Source organism: Python bivittatus, unplaced genomic scaffold (genome assembly GCF_059951505.1).
Source record: "Python bivittatus isolate LINGU-HERP-01145 unplaced genomic scaffold, Pbiv_v1 ctg000610_np1212, whole genome shotgun sequence".
Classification (NCBI taxonomy): domain Eukaryota; kingdom Metazoa; phylum Chordata; class Lepidosauria; order Squamata; family Pythonidae; genus Python; species Python bivittatus.
Window position 1 is genome coordinate 262,307 of NW_028277088.1, and position 24,142 is coordinate 286,448.

Below are 24,142 nucleotides of genomic sequence, written 5' to 3' on the forward strand. Positions count from 1 at the left end.
AAATGCAGCCTCTTCTGAAGGCTCTAGGCCCCAAAACGCACATGGCCTGGTGTAGAGGGAAGAGGGAATGGCCTTGAAGGACCGGAGGAAGAGCCACTAGCAAGGCAGATAAGAGGGGGCCTCAGCCCAGGACAAGAACGTAACATGAATAAACATCTCAAATAAGCCCTTCCCTAGTTCACACGAAGATAAACGGAGGGAGAGGGAAGTACATTAAGACTTGCAAGATTCTGTCACTACAGCTTTACAGTAAAAATAGTACTGACCTACATGGCGTTGGTTTCCTAATTTGGACTACCTTGAAGGGCTGACACCTGGACAGGGCCCTGACCCCCACTCCCCCTTTGCAGGACTGGCAGGGAGTGCCTTGCAAGAGCCTTCCCTGATCTCATGCCCTCCAGATCTGTTGGACCATAATGCCAGTCTGTCAGCCCTTTGAGGCGACTGGGTCAGGAAACACAGCCAAGGACTCCAGGGATGCTGATTTATTGTTGGAAGTATAATAACCGAACCTTGACAGCTTGCCAGAGTCTCCCTCTGCCCCCTCTTATACCAAAGCAAATCAAAGTGGGTTATCCTGAGTCTTTTTCTCGCACTCCTTCCTTCCCCAGGGCTGAGATGTCATTCGCTCTCTCTTATCTGCAGGCAGCTCTTGGATTCCTTCGCCAACTTTATCTTTCTTTTCCTCTACATTGCCCTGGGGATATTGGGGGTGGCCCTCAGCTGACTGAAAATCATTTAGAAAACCTGCCATGGGGCTTGCCTGGCTGGAGGGGCCCCCAGGGCCCCGTTCTGCCTTTGCTCCAGGGGTGGAAGTTCTGAGTCCGGAGCAGATGCTGTGGACTTGCGTGGAAGCTGCCCTTGGAGCAGGAAGAGACACAAAGAAGTAGAGATGGCCCCTCCCCCAAGGCCGCTGGTGGCTCCTCACCTGGCTGTGGAGCCCCAGAGCAGCTGAGGGGCTCTGGGTCCTGATCTACCCCTTCCCCCTTTCAGAGGTGGGCTGCCCGGTGGGGCGCCTGTACCGGGAGTGCCTGGCAGAAGAGGGGTGTCCCTACAGCTGTGCCCACCTCACCCACCAGATGGACTGCTTCTCTGATGGCTGCGAGGAAGGATGCCACTGCCCGGCGGGCACCTACCAGCACAAGGGGACTTGCGTCCAGGTTGGAGCTCCTGCACCTGGGCTACTCGGAGGGCAATTGGGAACCCTTTGCAGGGCTGGAGCTGCTGGAATTGTTCTCTGGAGCTTCTGGGGGTGGGGGGAAGGGGGCAGAAACAAGAGCAGGGGCTGGCTGGCACCTGGGTGAGGCACAAACATCGCACCTGCCCAGGCCCTGAGCACCCTAAGGCTGCATGCTTTTAAGGAAGATGGAGGCAGCATCTGGGTCCTGCTGTGGGGCTATCCTGGATGCCGCGTACAGATGCTTGGGAAAGTGTCTCGCTCCAGTGTAGAAAGCAAAAATGCCACTCTGCCCCCTGCAGCCCTTTTCCGGGAGGGCTCTAAAGGTTCTGCAGGACTATTTTCCCCCAGTCCCTTTGTGGGCGCTGGGATCATCCAGGATTGAAGCATCCGTGGAAAACGCAGCCTGGCGATGGGCCCCTTCTTTGGCCATGATGCGGTCCAGGCCCCATCAGGCAGCTCCCTTGAGCCTCCACGCGGGCTCTTCCCGGGACCTCCACGCCCCCCTCTTCCCTTCTCTCTTCTTGGCCCAGGAGTGCCCCTGCGTCCTGAGCAAGGAGGTTTTCCAGGGGTTTCAGAGCCACTCGGCTGACCCCCCCGACACCCCTCTGGTCGTCCTCACTGCCCAAGGCCGCCGAGTCTCTCCGGAGGAAGAGGTGGCCCCCAACAGCACCATCTCCGCTGCCTGCAGCAACTGGTGAGTGTGTCCCCCTGCAAATGGGGTTCAGCTCCTGGCCCCTGGAGTTGGGGGAAGAGTCCCTGCAACCAGGGCCTTCTTTTTTGTGGGGGGGAGAAGGAGAATAGTCCAAGCACCCCCGCTCAAGGTGGGATCAGATGGATTGCTGCTTTTGCTTGAAGCAGGAAAACTCAGCGGTTCCAGCGAGTCCCCAGACCTGCCACAGGGTAAACCCTCCCCCCCACCCCAGGTTAAGGAGGCAAAGGATGTCTGTTAAGAGCCAAAAGTTAGATATGTAACAGATGATACCTTACATATGGATTAAATGCACCTAATGTGTGTTAAATTACTACTTTGACTACTTTGCTAAAGTAGTTCTTTGTATGTTTGGGGCATACGCCAACTTCAGAATTTGGCAAAAGGTCAAGATGGCATTGAATCATGTAGTTGTAGCTTTTTGACCTCTCTTCCATGGATACTCCTGGACCTAAATTCTCCCTGGACATCTAGGCAGACTGTTTCCTCCCCTCTCCTCAGCTCCTGTCGCAACGGCCACCTAGCCTGCATTTTCACCCTCTGCCCCGTGGACGGGGGCTTCACAGCATGGAGCCCGTGGTCCCCTTGCTCCTTGACCTGCGGTGGGTTGGGCAACATGACCAGGTCACGCGACTGCACCAGTCCGAAGCCTGCCAACGGGGGGAAGGACTGTGCCGGACCCCGGATGGATATCAAATACTGCCAGACCCTGGATTGCAAAGGTGAGCGCCAGCGCTGGCCACCGCGGCTCTGGGCTTCGTCCAGCGGCCCGAGAGGCTGTAGAGGAGCTTCCTATGAAGGCCAGCTGAAGCCCAGCCACTTCAGACTGGGAAGTGGGAGACTGGAAAGCTGGAAGACCCCATTCCCGGCTGGGAAACTAAGATTGCAGTGGGGAAACGGAGCCAGGATCCCCTGCTCGTTCCCATGCAGACGTCTGCAGGCAGAAGATGCGCGTCCAGTGTACCAATTCTTACAAATGCTTGGGGGCCGCTTCAGAGGCTGTAGCCACAAGCTCTGGGTGTGACGTGTTCCTGGCCAGCAACGGACGGGGTTGTTTTCGGTGGTGGCATTTCTCCTAACCCATGGGATGGGCCCTGAGAGATGGTGCCCCAGAATCTCCGAAGCGGCTTCCAGAACCGAGCACTCCCGCCAGAGCCCTCTCAGCCGACCGCCAGGCCCCGCAAGAGGCACTTCCGTCCCCCCCCGTACAGCTACTCCTGCCTCGTTCCCGGGGCGGCTTGTGAGTTTGTCTGCCAGCAGTGGCCTGGGCTTACAAAACTTTTAAGGTTCTTGTACGCCATGCACGGGCCTTCCACAGCGAAGGATTATTATTGTGAGCCGCCCAGAGTCACCCGTTGGGGGAGATGGGCGGCCTACAAGTTTGATAATAAATAAATAAATAAAATAAATAACAAGCCAGAACAAGCTCCCTACTTTATTGGAGCATATTCTGTGCATGCTCTATGCACACGTACAGAGGCACACTTTGAACTACTGGGAAGGGAAGGGAAGGGAAGGGAAGGGAAGGGAAGGGAAGGGAAGGGAAGGGAAGGGAAGGGAAGGGAAGGGAAGGGAAGGGGTCAGCTCTGCTAACTGCACTCTGCCTCGGATTTTGCTTTGCAGAAGGGGCCGAAGCCACCAAGGAGCCAGCCACAGGGACCCCAGGTGAGCTCCTGGTCGCTCTCTGGCGGGAGGAGGGGCGGAAGGAAGCCCGGGTCGCGCTGACGTGCCTTTCATCCTTTGCCCCGTGCTGCAGGGGCCGAGGACGACAGCTTCACCCCCTGGTCCCCCTGGACGCCCTGCTCGAAGACGTGCAGCGATCCAGACCTCCCTGCCCTCAAGACCCGCGTGCGGTTTTGCCGAGGGGGGACTGGCTGCGCAGGGGACGCGTTCCAGGAGCGAGAATGCAACCTGCCCCAGTGCACCGGTGAGAGGTTGTGCTTGGGGCATCGCTCGCCCACAGATACAGATGGCCTCCAGTGCGCCAGGCAATGGGCTAGAAAAATGCTTGCCGGTGCTCCTTCCTTGGTTCCATGTAAGGCACCGTTTCTCAACCTTGGAAACTTTAAGATGTGTGGACTTCAGCTCCCAGAATTCCCCAACCACCATGGCTGGCTGGGGAATTCTGGGAGCTGAAGTCCACACATCTTAAAGTTCCCAAGGTTGAGAAACGCTGATGTAAGGGAAGCAGGAAAGATGGCAAAAGGTGGCGGGGGAGGCAGAAAAGCCACGCCCACCCCCATGCACACCCCTGCCCTCCTGGAGAAGGAGGCAGGAATATTTTTGGAAAATAAATAAATCTCTGTTGACCCACTCCCATGACTGAACACCACCTGTCCAGCTACTTGGCTCAGCAGTGGCGGTGGGGCTGGAGTTTAGGGATGCGGAAGTCGAGGGGCAGCCCTCTCCCCCACCTTGCCTCAGGAGCTTCCAGGCAGGGCAAAGCCCCCTCCCCTCTCCTGGCATTCTTCCCTGAGCCTCTCCGAGGCATGCCCAGAACCTTTTCTCTCCCTGGTGCCCCCCAGAGACCCCCGTGTGTGAGGGCAAGGCGTGCCTAGGCCTGAACTGTACATGGAACCCCTGGTCCCTCTGGAGCGAGTGTTCCCGCAGCTGTGGGGTCGGGCAGCAGCAGCGCCTGCGCACCTACCACCCCCCTGGGCAAGGAGGGCACTGGTGCCAAGACATCCTGACTGCCAACCTGGAGAGGCGCTTCTGCAACCTTCAGGCCTGCAAAGGTATGTTTTGCCTGCCCTGAGGGGCCTCAGTCTTCCTGGGAGTAGCTTCCCCAGCCCGGGAGTGGTGAGGCTTAGGTGAAGGGGGCCCGGGGGGGCTTCCCCTGGGGGAGTTCATAGGCAAAGCTGCTGCAGGAGGAGAAGAACCCCCTTCTATGCTTCTATGCACTCATCCAAATTCACTCATTCCTGTGGCAGTGAGTTCCACAGGTGAACTGGGTTTGGCCTGTGAAAAAGCCATCCCTGGGCAGAAGCAGGATCACAGAGGGTGTGGGGAGGCTGGGAAAGAGGGAGAGAACAGCCCCGAAGCTGACCCATAACTGACCAGGGTCTGTGTGGGTCTTCACTGCCTTGTGTCTCTGCTGCAGTGGACGGGGCCTGGTCCAAGTGGAGCCCCTGGTCCTGGTGCGACCGCACCTGTGGGGGGGGGCGCTCCGCCCGCACAAGGACTTGCACCAGCCCACCCCCCAAGAACGGAGGGCGCCACTGCCCTGGCGAGAAATACCACGTGCGCGTCTGCAACCCCCAGCCCTGCGGTACGTGGAGGGAAGGAGGGGCGGTCCTCCGGGTGGGGCCAGGGTCCGGCCACGCCTGCCGCTTTTCCAGACCTCTGCTTGTAACAAGCGCTCTCTTTCTGCAGAGGAGACCTGCCCCCCCATGATGCACTGGGTGGGGTGTGCCAACAGGTGCCCCCGGCATTGCTGGGACCTCCAGGAAGGCATCGTGTGCCAGGAGAAGGAAGCCTGCGAGCCTGGCTGTCGCTGCCCTGAGGGTGAGGGGGCTTTGGTGGGTCCACGGCTGCTTCCCCCGCAGGTGGAAAAAGTGCGCGAGTGGCACGCCTGCCCCCTTTAGGATCCCTTTGGAGGTCTGCTGTGGCCAGGGGACTGTGCAGACGAAGCTCTCCTGCCCCTAGAGGCATCAGGGAAGCCCGCTCCTCCTGCTTCAGCCATCGGGGTCAGCCTCCAAAGCCTGGCTGTCAGGGCCCCCAGGAGGGAAACCTTGGTCCCGGGCAGAGGGAGAGCGCCCAAACCAGGGAGAGGCCCAGCTTGATTGGCACCTTGTTGTCGTTTGCTCTCATCTGTTTTGTCTGAGCGATGTGACCGAAAACTTTTCGAACTGGACTTCGGCCCCTCTGGAGTCCCTTCATGCCGCCTGAAATCGCTGATCGGCTCCTTTAACAGGCAGGATTTATTTATTGGGTCCTTAGCCTTAATTCTTGCAAGGCCAGGAATTAAGGTGAGGATTCAGATTCCAGTTCTCAGAGGACCCAGCAAATGCCCGGGGGTCTCTCTTATTTATTCATCGGCTGGTTTTCTCTCCCAGCTTTTCCCCCAAGTTCAAGGAGGCGTATGTAGCACACAGGCTCCCCCAGTTTTTTTCCCAACGACAACCCTGTGGAGTATTTTGGGCTGAGAGAGGCCTGCCCCATAGTCACTTCGGTGTCCTGCTGGGCGGAGGGCGGGCTTGAGCCCGAGTCTCCCCACTGCCAAGCCTCCATCTTTCATCCAGGGCTGGCGAGGGGGGGCGTCCGGCCAGAAGAAGGTGGCTGAACCAGGCAGTCGAGGCCCGTTCAGGCCAGGGTCCAGAGTCACCTTCCCTGCTTCTCTGGGTCCCTCCCCAGGCACGCTGGAGCAGGACGGCGCCTGCGTTGCCCTCGCCCACTGCGAGTGCACTGATGCCCAGGGGCACAGTTGGGCGCCAGGCAGCCACTACGAGGACGGCTGCAACAGCTGCACCTGTGCCGCCGGAGGGAGGCTGCTCTGCACCAACCACACCTGCCTGCCCCCCGAGTGTGCCTGGAGCCTCTGGTCCAGCTGGTCCCAGTGTAGCATCACCTGCGGAAGTGGCCTGCGCACCCGCTTCAGGTAAGGCAGGTGCTGGCCTTGGTGGCCCAGGTGCCCTTTGCCTCCGCAGCTGGCAGCTGTCCCAGAATGGGGCCTCCCGGGGCTCAGGGGCCAGATGTTTTTCCACACCAAGGGCTGCACTCTGAGAGGCCAGAGGGCAGGGCCCCCTCTGTGAGAGCTGACCCCAGACAGAGGGAGTTCAAGAGACAGGACATGACCCACCAGCCGTAAAGCTCCTCCACCCTCCAGCGAGAAGACCCACCTCCCCGCCAGACCCTAGGACAGCTGTCAGGGAATCAGAAAGTCTCCACCCAAAGTACATGGGCATAAATGAGTTGTAAATGGAAAGAGTTTTAGTTGCTGGAATTCTTGCAACGCCACCCCTTTTCTCTCAACAAATCTCGTTAAAGAGTACTCTGAGAACCATGGTGGGGAAGAAATGCTTTTGGTTCAGGCAGCAACCCACTGCTCGAACCTCTCTGTGGAGGAAGAGGACAGGGCCCCAAGGCCCCCGGACTGGGGAGGGGAGAATCTACAGGGCTAGAGGGGGCTCTTGTAGGCAGAGGCAGTGGGGTGGATCTGCCAGGCTGGGCCAGCAGTTGGCCAGACCTGATGTGGGATTTTCAGGTAGGGATTAGAAGATGGTTTGCAGGTGCTTTTTGAATGTGCCCGGGGCATTGTTAACAGGGAATTTGGGCTCCCCGAGTACGGAGAGAGCCGGCAGCTTGAACGGTTAGAGAAATGGAAGCTTGTCCTGGCTGGAGGCACCACTGGCTGGTGTGAGAGGCAGGACACGAAGGGAAAATCAGAACGTTTCTTCTTGGCTGATTACTCAGTGTCAGTGGACCCCGTTGGCTTTGTCCTCCCCTTCTGTTGCCTGCTTCTCCCCCCCATCCCCGTCTTTTACCTTTAAGTACCACCTCCTCTCCCCCTCCCCACACAGGACCCCCACCTCTGGCTCATGGACTCCCGAGTGCCTGAAGGAGCAGGTGCAGACCCACCCCTGTGCCCTGGACTCCTGCCCCCCTCTGTGCCTGCATGAGGGCCAGGAGGCCAGCCTGGGCAGCACCTGGCTCCTGGGGGAGTGCCAGCAATGGTGAGTGACCTCCCGGGACCCGCTCCTCAGCCTCACCTGGAGCTGGGTGGACTTCTCCAAGATGGGAGGGCTTTGCAGGCGGGGAGCCCTGGCTGGGGTCTCTGGATGTGGCTGCAGCCATAGGGAGAGGTTCGGGGTGGCCCTGCTGGCAACTCCCCGGCAGGCGCTGATGCCTTTCTTGCCCTCTCCTCCAGCATTTGCACCCCAGAGGGCATCTACTGCCTGGACATCACATGTACAGGTGAGTCCGCTTTCCTAGTGCCGTTTGACAGATGGACACGTCAAACAAAGCTGAGCGATGGAGGAACGCCAGCTTTGGTTTCGGGGGTCTAGGAGTAATGGGGGTGTTCAAAATTTATCCACCTGGGAATGGAATATTCAGGAAAACTCCAGAACGTTCTCTTCCTTCCAGACCATGTGAACTTCTCCCTAGACCATGCCATTCCTGGGGATTTTGGCAGCTTCTGGAAGTAAATCCTCCAAATTGGAAGCCCTTCCAGGTGCCCTGGGGAGCTCTGGCCCAAAACGGGCTGCTTCCTCCAGAACAAGTCCAGAATAGCTCAAACGGCTTCTGGCTCGGAGGAAAATAGCTCAAACGGCCGACTGCCTCTGGAATGGCATGGTCCTTGGGGAGGTGTGGCGTGCTCCAAGCAGCACCAGAACAATTTGCTCCCGCTCAACAAATGTTGCACATCCTAACCGACAGATAGCATTTCATCGGATCTGAACCAACGGTTTCTTTTAATTGCTAGGAAAACTGAGATCCCAGCCTGGGGCCCCTGGCCAGGCTGACCTGGACTGGGAAGTCACAAAACTGGGGAATCTGCTGTAAAAAAAAAAGGGCGACGCCTCAACTCTTGCCTTGTGCTGCAGCTTCCCAGAGACGTGGCTGCCCATTCTGGTAGCCCAGTACTGAACTGGATCAATTAATTTTACCCGGCAGGGCCCCGCGTGCATCTTCTCTGTTTCTTGAAGGAGAGCGTTGCCACATCGCTGCTCCCGTCTTCAGCAGGGCGGCTGGAATGTCACGGAAGGTCCATAAACATTTCAATAGGAAGCCGTGTTGGTGTGAGAGGGGAAGCATCACGGGGGACTTAGGAGTACGAGGGCAGTTTAATGAGGGAAAGCTAGTAAGAGACAGCAGCGCTGAAGGCCTGGAAGCCAAAAGGGCAGGGAAGCTAAACAAGCAGCGACGAATCTCCTATTTTAAATGTGTGGCTGCGAGGTGCCCAGTTCAAATAGCTTGTGGAAAATTGTAGCTTTGTTCATTCTCGGATCTGGCCCTGAGATCCACCCACAGATTGTTTCTTCCTTCCTTACTGGCAGTGCACGGTGGGTGGACTCCGTGGTCTCCTTGGTCCGACTGTCCAGTTACCTGTGGCGGCAGCACCCAGATCCGAACTCGGGCCTGCATCAACCCGCCACCACGCAACCACGGCTTGCCCTGTGCTGGCCCCGAGACCCAGAGCCAGAACTGCTCCACCCAGCCCTGCCCAGGTAAGGGCCCCACGGGTGGCCTGGAGCGCGGTTGCTATTTCTCCAGAGCATTTATCTCTGGCCCTCCCCCTGGCTGCATCCGTGTGCCCATTTAACTCGGTCAGTAGAAGACCTAGAGCCCCCTTTCGTCTGACATACTAAAGTTGGCCAGTGTTAACCAACTTCGTTTTGGCTTTTGCACAATTTCGCGTATGAGGGAGAACCAGCCCAGTTGGCTAGTTTGGGATTCACTATGTTGCGGGGACCCCCAAAATAGGCTGCTTCCGTCCCCAGGTTCTGTGCGAACGCTGCCATTGTGCTGGAGATGAGGCTGTCCAAGGACGGGGTACTCTGATTTTCTGCCTCAGGGACCCCCTAAAGTGATAAATGAATTTGCGTGATCACCTGCTAAATAAACGTTTTGATTCAACTGGTGTTAGTATTGGGCAAGAAATAAATGCATCACTTTAAACAACTCGGCCTTAGTCTCCGTATTGGAGAAGTTCTCAAACTCTGTGCGCAAATGTGCCTTGGGATTCTTCAGGCGAAATGAGGAGGAAAGTCCAGGTGAGTTTTGACAGCATTTGCACTTTGCAAGGGCAGGCCTAGTCAGGGTCAAAAAAGAATCTGCCCCTCGCCTTTAAGTGGCTCGCAGTCCCCCGGGGGGGTCCGGACCTAGAGTTGGACCACTCCAGCCCCGGGGGATTGCGGGCAGGCTGGCGAGGGCCGAGGAGGGAGTTAGCTACCTTCGGCCTTGGCAGCAGGGGCATCTGTGGGCGGAGAGCATATCTCAAAAGCGTCAAGATGTGTCTGCAACCATGTGATCAAGCCCCCGCCCCTTTGCATGCGCATCACGGGCGCCATCTTGACTTTTTTGACATATACACTGCGCAGATGTCCCTGGACACTAGAGTTGGTTCTGTCACTCTTGGGGCAACTGTTCAGGCCCCCTTATATGCACTCCAAGAACTTCTGAGGAGCGATATCTCCTGAAGAACATGAGGAGCCAGAAGCAAAGGCTTTCAGGCACAGCTGCTTGATTCAAGGACCGAAACCACATTCAGCCCTCCCGAATTTCGTTCTCCTTTCCTTGCTCGGCCCCATCTTTCGAGCAGGCGTTTTGGTACCCGTCAGAGCTGAGGTCGTCATGTTTTTCACTGACTATGTGAGAAATAACTCTCTCGTGTTCAGGGCCATCTTCCTTTGACCTTTTCCTTGTCCACGCTTCCCCTGAATCTGCCACAGAGAACACTTTTTTAATGCTTTGCGCTCCCTCGCAGGCCACACTCTTAAGCAGGCTAACAAAACCAGCTGCATTTGCAACCCCACTGAGTTGGGTTCCTCGTGATCTTGATTAGGTATTCTTTGGTGGTTTAGTACATGGGGTGAACCTGGCCCATTTTCTCAAGGTTTTGTGCAACCCAGCCATGGATGTCCAAGGGGCAGTGACTTTGTGTGCATCATCGGGGTTTTCAAACAGGCTGGGCTGTCATTTGTGGGGAGGGCCTAGTGAGTCCTGAGTGTGCAGGGGGCTGGACCGGATGACCTTCCACTCCAGGATTCTGTGAAGTGACACGAGTTCTGTACTTTGCGTCTTTCACGCTGTGTCTTCGTGGCACGCGAGGCTTGTACCAGCGGCCTGTTGATGTAGCCAGTGCAAACGCCAGTCATTTGATGCCAATCTCCTTTTGTGCCCTGCCCCATTTTCACACAGAAGACGAGCTCTGCCCCTGGTCCGCCTGGGGCCCGTGCTCGCAATCCTGCGGCACCGGATTGACCACACGTAGCAGGAGCTGTGTTTGCCCGACTCCTGCGAACGCTGACGGAGCGCCTTGCACCCAGGACAGCCACCCCCAGGAGATGGAGGCTTGCTACCTGCAGGCCTGCAGAGGTAGAGGAGAAGCATCTCTTGGGTGGGGTGGACTTGCCTGCAGGTGGGGATCCTAAGCTGCCCCTTTCTAAGGCTTCTGGCTGACACCAATCATCTGCAGCGACCTCCTCCAACCTCACGCCCTCCAAGTCTATAATCTGCCTGCCTGCCTGTCTATCCTCTCTCTCTGTCTGTCTATCTATCGTTTCCTAGAGGAAACGATTCCACAACACGTGGCCCCACCGATGTCCCCTCCTGTATGCCCAGCATCCTTACAGGGTCAAACGTACCAGACTGGTTGACTCAACCTAGGAAAGGTGGTCCTGCGGGCATCAAGGGGCCAAGCCACGTCAGGCTTTCGGTGTTAAAAGCAACCCCTTGAATCGCATTTGAAAGGCCCCTTGAAGCCCACGCAGTGCCCAGAATGTGGACGTTACAGGACCGCAGTGGCCGTCCTCCACAAGCAGGTGGCCAGCTGCGTTCTGCCCCCGTTGCGCTTTGCGAGCGCTCCTCAAAGGTAGCGCCAGGCGGAGTGCTACGAAGCAGGTGATGTGGGGATAAACTACCTCTGCCAAGTTCTCTCACGGCAGGTAGGGCCGGATGCCCTGCGCCAGCCAAAGTTGGGCTGCGACCTGGCCGTGGTGGCTACCTGCCCATCCAGCGGGAGCTGTGAGTCCTGGGGGACCTCCAACCCCCCAGCTCCGGGCCTGCTCTTCCAGGGGCAGGCCACTCCGCCAGACCAGGCAGAGCGTGCCCGGTGGTGATTCTGTCGTGGGTTTCAGTGCTTGCTTCCGAGGGTCTGAGCGCCTCGCCTTCACCAGTAACATAGAAGTAAAACCGTAACGATCATCCCAATTCCTGCCAAAGGTCATCCACCAAAGTGAGCAATGCCAGTTGGGCCCGGGCCTGACCCTAACGGAAAGGGGCCCAGACCATGCCCGTCCTCGACCACTCGGGAACCGATGAACCACCGCTGGCTGACCCCCCGCTCCTCCTGTCCAGCGCCCCCCTTGGGCCCAAGGTTTCTCACATGCAGCACCCCTTCCTTGCTCCGGGCCTCCCTCCCTGTGCTACCCTTCCCTCTTCTCCTTCGCTCCCAGGACAGCCTGCCCCCCCGCCATCCAGTCCCATTGAATTCTTCGTCTCCTTCTGGCCAAGCTGACCATCCCAGACGGAGCTGCTCCTTCTCTTTGCTTGCTGCCTTCCTTTCGGGGCAGTCTATAGTGGGGGTGGGAGGGTCGGACCCAAAAAAGTCAAGAGGGTGGCTGCGACCGCCTGCCCCTTCTCTACCCGGGTGGCAGATGTCATTACAAGTCTCACAGGGCCTCAGTGTGCAGACTCCCTGCTTCTGTTCTTTCCTCTTCCATCCACCAGAGCCTTCATTCGTCCGTCCGACCACCAGCTTTCTCGCTTGGTCCTCGGCCACACTCCATGGTCCCCCTCCATCTCCACCCAAAGACCCTCCCCTTCTCCCTCTTCCCGGGGACATCCAGCCCTCACTGCCACCATCAAAGAGCCACTCAGCCACGATGCAGGTCCCTTGGTCCGGCAGCACCAGGCTGTCCCGGTGCCATCCCTGCTGGCCGTGGGTCCTGGGAATTCAGTCTGAGACATGGGGGCGACCATGCTGGGACCACTTCTCAGGGCAAGCCCAGATCTTCCACGTTCTTCCAAGCTGAAGAGGGAGGCTTGCCAGCGATGACCTCTGCCGTGCAAGATCTTCCGTGCAAGATCTTCCACAGCTCATAATTTGAAATGGGCGGGCTGAGGAAGAAATGGGGGCACTCGAGGAACGCTCAGAGGCGCTCCTTCCGAGGCTCATCTTCCTCAAATTAAAGCCCATATTTCAGGCCCCCATCAGGCTTCCTTTAGTGGACTCAAAGCTCGTTGGGTCATTGCAGCAGCCTTGCAGCTGCATCGTTGGGGTTTTAACCCAGGATTTCAGGTTCCTTCCTTAACCGTTGCGTACCCCACTTGGCCCCAGCTCTCTGTGCAATGAACTCTTCGTGGAGCTGCATGGATCTTTTTTGCCCTTCCAAGCCCTTGGCTGCTCCGAGCACCCTGCTGCTTCCACCTCTTATGCAGCACCCACCCACCCCCGGTTGCTCACTCTGTGCCAATCCTCTGCTCTCCTGCAGATTGTCCCTGGAGCGCCTGGACGCCCTGGACGCACTGCTCGTGCAGCTTCCTGGTGCAGCAGCGATACCGGAACCAGCAGGGCTGGGATGCTGACCGGGACCCGTGCCTGGGGCTGGACGGGCAGTTCCGAATGTGCAATTATTCCCAGTGTTCAGGTGAGGCCGCACCAGGAGAACATCCTCTGTCCGCGAGTGGCAGGAAGCTTGCGGGCTCCTCAGTGGCCTCAGTGGTCTCCAGCCTGCGACGCCCTTGTCTCCCCACAGCTCTGCAGCCCAGAAACAGCCCTCTTGTTGCTGTATTCCTCCCAAACCTCGTAGATCTTAGGAACCCACCTTGCCTCCTGGTTGACGGCCCCACGTTTCCGAGGAGCAGTGTCCCTCAGGGCTGCCCCTGGAAGGTCCGAGCTCACGTGCTTCCCCCTCCCTTTTTCCAGAGTCCAGCTGTGACGCCCCCTTTGAGTTCCAGGGGTGCGGCTCCCCCTGCGACCGCCACTGCTCCACCCTGAAGCACCTGGAGCTGTGCCAGGACATTCCTCGCTGCCTGCCCGGTTGTTACTGCCCCCAGGTGAGCGAGGAGAGGCTGATGCGTGGAAGCCCCTGCTGCAACGGGCGAGGCGAGCTGGCTTGAGACCGCCTGCAGAGGGTTTCTGTATCTCCACAGGATAGGGGTGGGACGGTCCCCACTCTGCTCGCGCTCAGGGGTGCACTCTGGCTGAGCAATCATTCTGGGGGTACCTCCTGGATCTTGCAGAAGCCAGGATGGGCTCTGGTGCAACCTGCCCATCGTTAAGCTCCCTCCTAAGAGGGTTGAAACTCAGCCCCCACTGAGTGCTGGAGGTCACAGGCCCAGGAAGGAGCCATCCCTGGAAGCCCCCCTCTCTCTCTGTGCCCCTGAAGGGCCTGTTGGAGCAGAACGGGGCCTGTGTCCCGCCCGCGCAGTGCGCTTGCCTCCACCCCCGCCAGGCAGAAGGGCCCATGTTCGTGGCAGCGGGAGAGGCTGTCCTGATTGGCTGCAAGAAGTGGTGAGTCTGGGGCTTCTCTGGGGGGCAGTGGCTTTGCTCGGGGTGGGTGGGCTGGTTATAAAGGGAAGGGAGCAAATCTCAAAGATTTCTTCTATGTCACAGAGAAGATGGGGCCCCTGGGATGGAGAAGGCTGGGACCTCGCCAGCACTCCCACTGCCCAGCCCTCTACTGCTGCACTGTGCTACCAGGGCAGAAGCATCCAAGAATCCCAGATTTCCCTTTTAAACAACAAAAACAAGTTTCCAGCCCCATCCATCCTACCCAGAGTTGCCTGCAAGATCCAGGGCTTTCCTCAAATGACAGAAGCTGTCTCGCTGGCCCAACGGCATGCCAGTGCAGCGGTGCGGTAGCATCAGACCCCCTGGCCCTGGGCCCCTCTGGTGGCTCCCAGCAACATCCGGGCTCCAGGCCTGCCCAAATCCTACAGCCAATCCTGTGCCTGCTGGTCCCCGAGCAATAGCTTAGCCAGACCTTCTGGCGCATCCAAGAATTTCCCCACCTGCAGGCCCAAAGGGGCTTCAGCTCCCTCCCGGCCACTTCTGCCCTCTGGAGCCAAGGCTGTTTTCTGGACCCACAAACCTGGTTAACTTGATGGAGTTCAGTTCCGTAGGATGCAATGCCTGGCAGCTGGATTAGGGTAGCTGCTACCTTGGCTGGGGATGATGGGAGATTCCATGTGGGATCGCATGGAATGGAAAGAAAGCTTGGCAGATTCACGGTGCACAGAAGGAGCTGTGATCCATGCTGCTGATGGTGAGATCCCATGTTTAGAAGCAGTGTACCTCTGGATGCTCATTGAGCTGGGGGTGGGGGGGTTGGCTTGCTTGGAAGCGTTACAGGAACATCTGACTGACTCTGTTCGGAAGCAGGAGGAGCAATTAAGTGGGTCCTCCTGGGCCTGATTCAGCCACTCTCTCTGAATGTTCCCATGGCTTAGTGGGAAACAGCCACACCACTTCCAGTGTGGCAGACAGCACCTGGCACTCAGAGCATTTGGAGTCCAACTAATGTCAAATGATACCAGGGAAGTTGAGAGTGGGGAGAGACACCCCATGCCCACAACTCTCTCTGCAGCCAGCCTTGGAGGGCCAAAGGGCACTTTACAGATGGCTAACCCACAACCTTATTTTGGCAGCGTGTGCCAGGAGGGAGAGCTGCAATGCAGCAGCGAGGACTGCCAAGGTGAGTGCCTGCTGGTTGGCTGGGAAAATGCCTCCCCCCCCCCCCCGACATCTGGGATAGACTGCTCCTGACCAAGGAGGACACTTCCTTGGCCAGCGATTCAAGCCATGCAGAGTAGTTGTCTTGCACCCAGGAGGAGGACCAAACTGGGTAAGGCTGGCGCAGATCGTCCTGCGCTACAGCTGGTGATCACCCGGCCTTCTGGAGCCCTTTTTCTCCCGGGGACGGGGCGGGTGCCTGGGGGGGAGCCGGGCCGCCCAGAGCGAGCCCCTTCTCTCCGGGCCCACGCGCCGCCGCTGCTCTTCTCCCGGCAGGGCTGCTTCCGCTGAGCGGCTGGTCGCCGTGGACGCCCTGCTCCGACTGCCTGCCCGCGGCGGCGCTCGGGCCCAGCGCCATCCCTGCCCTGTTGGCGCAGAGCGAGGGCTGGCCCGGCGGCGGCGCCTCCCTGCCGGCCCTGGTCTCCGTGCAGCACCGCTACCGGCTGTGCCTCGACCCGCAGACGGGCAAGCCCTGGAGGGGGCCGGAGAGCTCGTGCTCCGCGGCGCTGCGCCAGGAGCGGCTGTGCCCCGGCGAGCCCGGCGCCTGCGAAGGTGAGCGGGGCCCGGGGCGCGGGGGCGCGGGGGGCGCGGGCGCCGGTGGCCAGCCGGCTCAGCCTCCTCGCGCTCTTCCAGACCTCTGCCTGTGGAGCGAGTGGGGCGCGTGGGGCCCCTGCCGGGCGCCCTGCAGCGGGGGCTTCCGCCTGCGCCGCCGCCTCGCCCGCCACCCCGCCGCGGAGCTGCGCTGCCGGGGACCGCGATCCCAGTCCGAGAACTGCAACACCGCTCCCTGCCCAGGTAACGGCCCGAGCCGCCCCGCGCGCGCTCCCCTGCCCCTCGGAGCCCCCGGGGTCAGAACGCCCCCCGCCCCGACCTCCCCCCCGGCAAGGCCAGAGGCTGCTCCCCTGGGGGCTTCTCCAGCCCTCTGGCTTTTTCCCGCGCCCTCCTGGCTGGCCCCGCGGCCCCCATCTGCAGGTCACCCGTCAGGACACGCTGGAGAGAGCTCCTGCATGCGATCCGCAGCCCCTCCGCAGATCCCCCTGAGCTCCCCCGCAACGTCCTAGAGGAGGAGCGAAGGGGAAGTAGGGAACCAGCGCTGGAGGCGCCGCGGTGGCAGTTAGAGAAGTAGGATTTGAGTCCGGAACAGGAAAGAGACATCGGAAAGAGGCTCACCTGGATCTGCCTGGGCTCTCTTCGGGATAAGAGGGAGGGAAAGGAGAACACGGCCGGGTTTCCAAGAGTCTGCTCCCGCAGCCTTTATCAATAAAAGAGAGTTCCAGCATTTCTTGTGGAGTGTTTCCAGACCTGGCCTACCTCAAAGGGCTGGCAGAGGACGGCAGAAGGGGTCAGTTATCTTCTGAAACCTCCTCTTAGTCTGGGATTACGGAGTTCTCTGAACATAGATGGAAAGGTAAAAAGTAATGTCTCCTTTGAGTTGAGCTCAAGTCCTGATGACCCTCCCCCCCCCCGGCATGTCCATAGAAATGGTTTGCTGTTGACCCCTTCCTGGATTATTTGTTGTTCCTGTTGACTTCCCAGGCTAGTCTACAGCTCTAAGACTTCCTGGTGGTCTCCCATCCAAGCGCTAATGTGCCCAAAGCTGCTGACCTTTTCCCAGATGGGCTACGAAGCAAAGTCCTTCAGGGGGATAAATGGTGGCTGGTTGATTTTTGTCCTGTTGGATCGCTGACAACTTTGCCGGCATCAGTCGGACGCCCAAATCCCGTGATACAAGTTGCCCGGGCACCCAGACTGGCCCGCGTGGTCATGGGCTGCTTTTTCAGCCGAGGTTGCAGAGGGTTAGGCCCGGGGAGGGAGGAGGAGAACAGCCGGCCCTGGGTTTCGGATTCTGGATTCCGGGGGTCCCGACGGAATCCCGGAGCGAGCATCCAGGGCGCTGTGGAAGAAGGCCAGAAGGCCAAGGAGCCAGTGAGGGGTGGGTGGAGGGCTTGCAGCACGCCCGGTCTCATGCCACACAGTCGGGCAACCCTGACCCCAACGCGACCCCAGGAAACGACCCTCCCCCGGCCCTTCTTTCCCCCTTCCGCAGGGGAGGAGTGTGAGGACCGGGGCAAGGTGCGTACCCCCACCTGTGCCAACGGCTGTCCACGCACCTGTCTGGATCTCTGGGAGCACGTGGAGTGTCTGCAGGGGCAGTGCAGGCAAGGTAACACGCCTCCACCCACCCCAGCTGTGCAGTCTTCCCGGCCTCCCCCTGGGGCCGAGCTTGGCTCCTGCCCGCCTCTGCCCGGGCTGGCCCTTCTGGGAAAGAGGAGGAGCTGCCCCTCACCGCTGGAGGGGCGCTCCCGGGAAGGGCGCTCTCCTCTCCCAGTACTCAAGGGGGTGATTCCCGTTAAGGGGGAGCCCCAGCGTCCAGGACATGGGAGGACCTGAGCATTGCCTCCCCTCCAACAGGATGCCGGTGCCCAGAGGGGCAGCTTTTGCAGGATGGCGCCTGTGTGCCAACCCAGGCTTGCCGCTGCGGAATCCCCACGGCCAACAGCACCCAGGAAGTTCCTCCTGGGCAGCTGGTGGAATTGGACTGCCACAACTGGTAAGCAGCCAGTTAAAAGTGGGGGGAGGTCATCTCAGGAAAGGGGGTTTCTCTGATGCACCTAGACCCCTTTTGAAACACCGCAAATGCGAAGCTCATTCCGGGTCTTGGGGCGCCCGTCAGTACTGGCAGGGCTGCCTTTCGGCTTGTCTGCTCTTCCAAGCTGAGCATCGGGAGGGCTTGTGGGGGGGTGGCGGCAAGAGAAGAAAGGAGGCTGTCTCAGCCCCCCCGCCCAAGGTCCACCAGCGCAGGGGCTGCCTGCAAGTATCAAGACTCCCAGAAGCCAAGCTGGCCATGCCCTCAAGAGACAAAAGGGGGAGTCCCATCCCCATGTAGTGGTAAATTTGGGGTGCTGAAAAAGATGACAGAGGGGGGGACGCTCAGCTCTTGTTAAGGGGGGTGGTCCAGGTTTTCTGCACTAAGAGCAGCACAGAGAATTCTTCTTTTTGTACGCTACAATCGCCGGATAATCAGGGCAGAAGCACCCCAAAGCTTCTGCCCTGGGGATCAAGGCGCCTCAACGGCACGTTCCGTGTTTGCCTCCCATTTCCTGTCCCCCAGCACCTGCCTGAACGGCACCTTTGCCTGCCCGGGAGAGAAGTGCCCGTCCTACGGCGAATGGTCCGCGTGGAGCCCTTGCTCGGCCAGCTGTGGGGGGGGAAACACCCTGAGGCATCGCCCCTGCCAGGAGAGCCTCCACGGAGCCCCCTGCGCCACCGAGTCCATGGAAGAAGTGATGCTCTGCAACTCCCAGCCCTGTCCAGGCAAGAGTTTGGGGGCTGCCCTGACGGGGAGGGAACGCTGGGTGCAGCCGCCCCTGCTGAGGGTCCCTGGCTGCTACTCGCCATGCGGAGCACCCCAAGGCCATGGGAGGAGGGTCCCACTGGGGTCCCACTGGGACCCCCCTTTCAGGTGCTCCTCTACTTCACAGTCACTTCCAGAGCATATGCAGAGCGCTGGCTGTGTGTCAGCAGAAACAGTCTCCTCGTATCTGCCTTGCCTGCCCCCCAGGCACAGATTGACCCCCAAGCCCTTTCTGCAGCCCTCGTTCCCCTTCTGAAAGCCCCGGGTGCCATCAGTCACAGTTTTTATGCCAACGCAACATGACATCTGCAGTCTGATCCCTACACAGAGCGAAACGTTGTGAAGAAAAACAAAATCAAATCCCCACCCCACCCCAGCCAGGAGAAAAAAACCACCGGTGTGGTATAGTCCTCCCCACTTCGTAACACAGCCCCCGCCCAAAGAGGGCATCCGAGGGGCAAGGGGCAGCGACGCCTCCAGGAGTTCGGCAGAATCCCCAGCCGGCCTGTCCAGCCCCTCCGCAAGGCTGCAAGTGGGGCTGGACCTTCCCAACCCATAACGGCTCCCCTCTCCCGATGCCCAGGGACCGGTGCCTGCCCTGCTTCACCCCCTCCCCGGGGCTGTTGGGATGGGCAGCACTTCCAGCTGCAACTGCCGCTGTCCTGCTTGGGGCAAGAGACCCTGCTCCCCTTTGGAAGGGCAGCTGCCCTGTGCTCCTGACCCCCCCTCCCGGGGCAATACCCCTGCAGCAGAAGCAAGGAGGGGGTCCCCTAGCCCTGCTGATAATGCTCTCCCCCCCAGCTGGCTGCCTGTTGAGCGACTGGACCGCCTGGAGCAACTGCAGCTCCAGCTGTGGAGGAGGGGTCTCTGAGAGGAGCCGCCAGCTGCTGTCCCCTGTGGGGGAGCCCTGCCCCACCCCCCTACTGCAGCACCGAGTGTGCAACACGCACAACTGCACGCCAGGTGAGCCCCCGTGCCTGTTCTGTGATGGCAAGTTGTGTGATGGCTGAGACTGGCACCGGGTACCCAGAGGAGGGCAGCGAGGGGAGGGAGGAATCCGGCTTTGCCAAACGGTGCCAGGGCCAGTGCCAGGGCCTCCCAGCAACACTCCACAGGGGCCCAGCAACCAGCAACTGGAGGGCTGGAGGAGGAGAAGGGAAGGCCCCGTCCAGCTGCCTGACCTCTATACCCACCCTCTGTCCTTCCATGGCAGTGTGCCCTGGGGCCCAAGTCTACCACGAGTGTGCCAACTCCTGCCCGTATACTTGCTCTGACCTGCGCCCGGAAACCCAGTGTCTGCAAGAGGAGTGCCAGCCCGGCTGCATTTGCCCACCTGGCCAGGTGAGTGGCTCGCTCCCTGCCAAGCCCGCCCTGGGGCTCCAAATGTCCCAGCCCCTCTGCACACACAGTCTGAGCCACCTTCTCTCCAACAGGTGCTGCAGGATGGGCTGTGTGTCCCCCCGGACGAGTGCCGCTGCGTGATCGGCCAGGCGCCTGCCTCGCCCTGGGCTGCCAACCTCTCCCAGGAGGAGCGGGCACAGGAGCATCTGCCTGGCAGCATTTTCCGGCACGAGTGCAACAGTTGGTGAGCGGGCAGAGGGCCTGGGCTGCGGGGCCAGTAAGAAGAGGCGAAGAGAAGCTCCCCCCGTGAGACCCCGGGCTTTGCATCCAGCAAAGAGGAAGGTCGACCCAGCCTTCCCCAACCTGGCGCCCACCAGGCTCCTTGTATAGCAGCTCCCATTGCCTGCAGCCAGCTGGTCATCAGCTGTGGGGCTGGGGAAGATGGGAGTTGTAATTGTGTTAAACTCTGGTCCTGTCCCAGCTGTGAAATGGAGGGGTGGACTTCTTAGGGGTGGGAGCAGATCCCTGGCAAGCTCCTTTTCCCACCCCCCACCCCAGGCTGTGGGGGCAGTTTTCCCTTTGAAGGCCTTGAGGGTGCTTCATCGATTTGAGACCCTTCCCCTCCTTCTACTGGGAAAGTAGGGATGATATTATTCTCGTGTGGCTGCACTTTATGCTCACAACAACCCTGCGAGGAAGTTTGGGGATGAGAGAAGCTCAGTGGCTGAATGAGGACTAGAACCCTGCCGTGACAGACTCTGATCTTCTTTGGCCCTGCAGTGTCTGCCGGAGGGGCGTCTTCACCTGCACTCAGGAAGATTGTGATGGTAAGAGGGTCCGGAGACCTTCTCGTGTGCCCTGCTGGCTCCTCTCTGGCAACCACGGGGCGAAGGTCTCCACTAGGCAGCTGGGCGGGGGCTCTGGAGCGAAACAGAAGCGGTCCTCATGCTTGAGCATAGGGGGCTCAGTCTGGGGCGCAGGGCTCTTCATAAATGCTGCCTCTGTGCAGAGAGCACGCCTCTCAGCTGCGAACCCCTGCCGGCCCCCTTCCAAGGATGTTTGCTCAGGGCGTTTGGGGCACTCAGTGTGCCAGGGACGCCTGCCCAGCATGGCTTCTCCCCTCCCCAGTGCCCTGCATCTGGTCCGAGTGGTCTCCCTGGTCCCCCTGCCCCGTCACCTGTGGCACCGGAGAGCAGCTGTCTCGGCGGCACCAGCTCCAGCCGCGCCTATACGGCGGGGCAGAGTGCCAGGGCCCTGCTGTGCGTAGGGCCTCCTGCTTCCTCCCTGGCTGTGGTGAGTTCCAGGGCCCTGCCCTGCCCTGCCCTCCGCCAACACGTCCTCTCCTCTCTGCCCTTCCCATCCCCACCCTGGCAAAAGAGGGCGAGGGGCCTCCTGGAAAGTGGAGGGGAGGCGTCCCTGGGAGGGGCAGCTGTGGGTGGGCCTGGAGCTGGCTGACCCCTCTTGGCCTGACTCATCCCCACTGCAGCCTGTCCAGAAGGGGAACACTGGCGCCGAGCCAGTCCTCCGGCTCCCTGCGAGCGAAGCTGCCGCCAGATCTACGAGGATCTTCCCCAGAACTGCAGCTCAGGGGCAGCGCAGGAGGGGTGTGCATGCCAGCCCGGGCACTACCGGAACGGCAATGGGCACTGTGTTGTGGCTGCCCGCTGCGAGTGTGAGGATGGCAGCCAGATATACTCAGTGAGTACAAGGACAGGAGTGAGAATTCTAGCCACTCCTTCCGGAGAAAATCAACAGCTGTTTCAGAGACATGTTTTTATTTCAACAAGGTGAAATCACAGCTGCCCGTTCTTTAGCTGGTGTTGGCCTTCATTCACACTGAGTTCTTCCCAAGAGCCAAGGATGTCATCATGTATTGGCGTCGTACGTGTGCAGATCCAAGCAGTGTGGCTTTTTATGACTGACAGATGGAAATGTGGTCAATGCGCAGATTTTCTAAGTGCCGTCCAAGGCTTTTTGGCATGGCAGCCAGTGTGCTGATAACCACTGGGACCACCATAACCTTTCAACTTCGATTTTCGGATCTGGTTACTTTACGGCCTTCTCCAACTCTTCGTCTTCTATTCTACTATCCCCTGGTATTGCCACGCTCGGTTATCCACACTTCCTTCTTTTCAGCCACAGTTCAGTCTGGTGCCAAGACTTTTATCAGTTTGTATTTGGAAATTTTTAACCTGCCCATGTTCGACTACTTTTCCAACTCTATGTTCCTATCAATTTTTCATTACTGGCAGATGATAATTTTTACAGATGTTCCAGTGAATCATTTTGACGACTGTGCTATGTCATTGTTTATAGTCAGTTTGTGCAATCTTCTTGCACAAGCTGAGTACACGATCTACTGTTTCTTCTGCTTCTTTGCACAATCTGCACTTTGAATCTTTTGATGGTTTTTCAGTTCTGGCCTTGATTGCATTAGTTCGAATAGCTTGCTCTCAAGCAGCCAAAATCAAGCCTTCGGTTTCTTTTTTTAATGTTCCAGTTATAAGCCACTGCCAGGTTTTATCTTTATCCACTTTCCCCTCGATGTTTTATAGAAATTGACTATGTAATGCTTTTCCTTTCCAGCATTCTGTTCGTGTTTTTATTACATTATCTCAATATTCATGTTTTGTTTCCTGTACAATCAGTAAGTTCCAATTTTCGACTTGTATCAGTGCTTGTTCTCGGCTGTCTTTTACACAGTCAGCCAACGGATGCTTTTCTTCCTGGGCCGTTTGTTTGACCTGAAGCAAACCTCTGCCCCCATTTCTGCGGAGCAGGTATCACTACGGGGATGTAAAGCATAGTGAATGGTCAGGAGTTCTCTCGTCTTCCGGTCCAAACTGTCCAGTTCAGCTTGTGTCCAGTTACTAATCCCAGCAGGGTATCGTATCACAGGTAGCGCCCAGGTATTGATGGCTTTGATGGCGTTTCCGCCGTTCAATTTTGCCTTTAGCCATTTTCTCACTCTTCGGGTGCATTCGTTACTGATCACATTTTTGACTTGTCTGTGCTTGAAGTTACCCAACGGTAAAAGGCCCAGATGCTCGTAGGCTTCATCCTGAGGGCTCCTGATGGTTTGGCCGATTCCGTTCCATTACCGTTCATGATTTTACCCTGACTTATTGCTACCGTAGCACGCTTCTCTAGGCCAAATTCCATTGCTATATCTGTGCTAAAAATTCTTACAGTATTTGTCAATGACTGGATTTCGATTTCTGATTTTCCATAAAACTTTAGATCATCCGTATAAAGCAAATGTGAGATTTTATTAGCATTTTTTGCTGTTGGTGGCCAAGATTTGTTTTTTTCAAAATCACGGAAAGTGGGACCATAGCAATGACAAATAATAAGGGTGCTAAAGAGTCATCCTGGAAGATGCCTCTCCTGATCTTGACAAGCCTATACTTTTCAATTCCAACCACCAATTCTGCCTTCCGCTGCTCCATTAGTTTTCCAATACAGATTCTGATGTTTTTGCTGACGTCAGTTGTTTCCAAACATCTGATGATCCAACTATGTGGCAATGAATCAAACGCCCTTTTATTGTCAATCCAGACCATATGTAAATTGGTCTCTCAGCTTTTGCAATCCTCCAAAACCATTTTATCAGTCAGAAGTTGATCTTTTGTACCTCTGCTTTTTCTTTTATTTCCTTTCTGTTCTACTGGAAGGATGTTATTTTTTTCAAATAATCTTGGATGTTGTCCACTATTATGCCAGTGAATAATTTAAACATTATAGGCAAGCCGGCAATTGGCCTGTAGTTTCCTGGTGGTGTCCCTTTCACTGGGTCTTTCTGAATCAGATAAGTTTTGCCAGTTATCAGCCAGTCGCTGATGTCTCTCTTATGCAATACTTCATTAAGCTGTTTGGCTATAATTGGGTGTGAGCTTGTCGGATATTTGAGCCAAAAGCTGTGCAACGGATCATTTCCAGGAGATGACAGGGGGGTATCCATGGACAGGTTGTTGTTGTTATCATATATATATATATATATATATATATATATAAATATATATATATATATATATATATAGAGAGAGAGAGAGAGAGAGAGAGAGAGAGAGAGTCAACTCAAGGCAGCAAGCATACTTCCTGCCCCCACTTTTCCCCACAACAACAACCCTGTGAGGTGGCTTGGGCTGAGAGAGACGG

General features: G+C 58.0%; 1 protein-coding gene across 1 annotated transcript in view; it reads left to right on the forward strand.

The window, feature by feature from the left end:
- SSPO (SCO-spondin) overlaps positions 1–24,142 on the forward strand; it is an 83,846-nt gene that overhangs the window by 57,659 nt on the left and 2,045 nt on the right. Inside the window, exons 79-106 of the mRNA XM_088150507.1 lie at positions 994–1,160; positions 1,711–1,874; positions 2,391–2,611; positions 3,513–3,554; positions 3,646–3,816; positions 4,415–4,624; positions 4,990–5,157; positions 5,262–5,393; positions 6,243–6,486; positions 7,409–7,561; positions 7,756–7,802; positions 8,933–9,058; positions 10,596–10,923; positions 13,038–13,201; positions 13,480–13,610; positions 13,943–14,067; positions 15,204–15,250; positions 15,565–15,840; positions 15,922–16,083; positions 17,336–17,452; positions 17,701–17,839; positions 18,401–18,603; positions 19,445–19,606; positions 19,857–19,984; positions 20,077–20,228; positions 20,765–20,811; positions 21,113–21,277; positions 21,471–21,682. Coding sequence (XP_088006633.1) covers positions 994–1,160; positions 1,711–1,874; positions 2,391–2,611; positions 3,513–3,554; positions 3,646–3,816; positions 4,415–4,624; positions 4,990–5,157; positions 5,262–5,393; positions 6,243–6,486; positions 7,409–7,561; positions 7,756–7,802; positions 8,933–9,058; positions 10,596–10,923; positions 13,038–13,201; positions 13,480–13,610; positions 13,943–14,067; positions 15,204–15,250; positions 15,565–15,840; positions 15,922–16,083; positions 17,336–17,452; positions 17,701–17,839; positions 18,401–18,603; positions 19,445–19,606; positions 19,857–19,984; positions 20,077–20,228; positions 20,765–20,811; positions 21,113–21,277; positions 21,471–21,682 — 4,403 coding nt within the window. The remainder of the gene's footprint in view (positions 1–993; positions 1,161–1,710; positions 1,875–2,390; positions 2,612–3,512; positions 3,555–3,645; positions 3,817–4,414; positions 4,625–4,989; positions 5,158–5,261; positions 5,394–6,242; positions 6,487–7,408; positions 7,562–7,755; positions 7,803–8,932; positions 9,059–10,595; positions 10,924–13,037; positions 13,202–13,479; positions 13,611–13,942; positions 14,068–15,203; positions 15,251–15,564; positions 15,841–15,921; positions 16,084–17,335; positions 17,453–17,700; positions 17,840–18,400; positions 18,604–19,444; positions 19,607–19,856; positions 19,985–20,076; positions 20,229–20,764; positions 20,812–21,112; positions 21,278–21,470; positions 21,683–24,142) is intronic.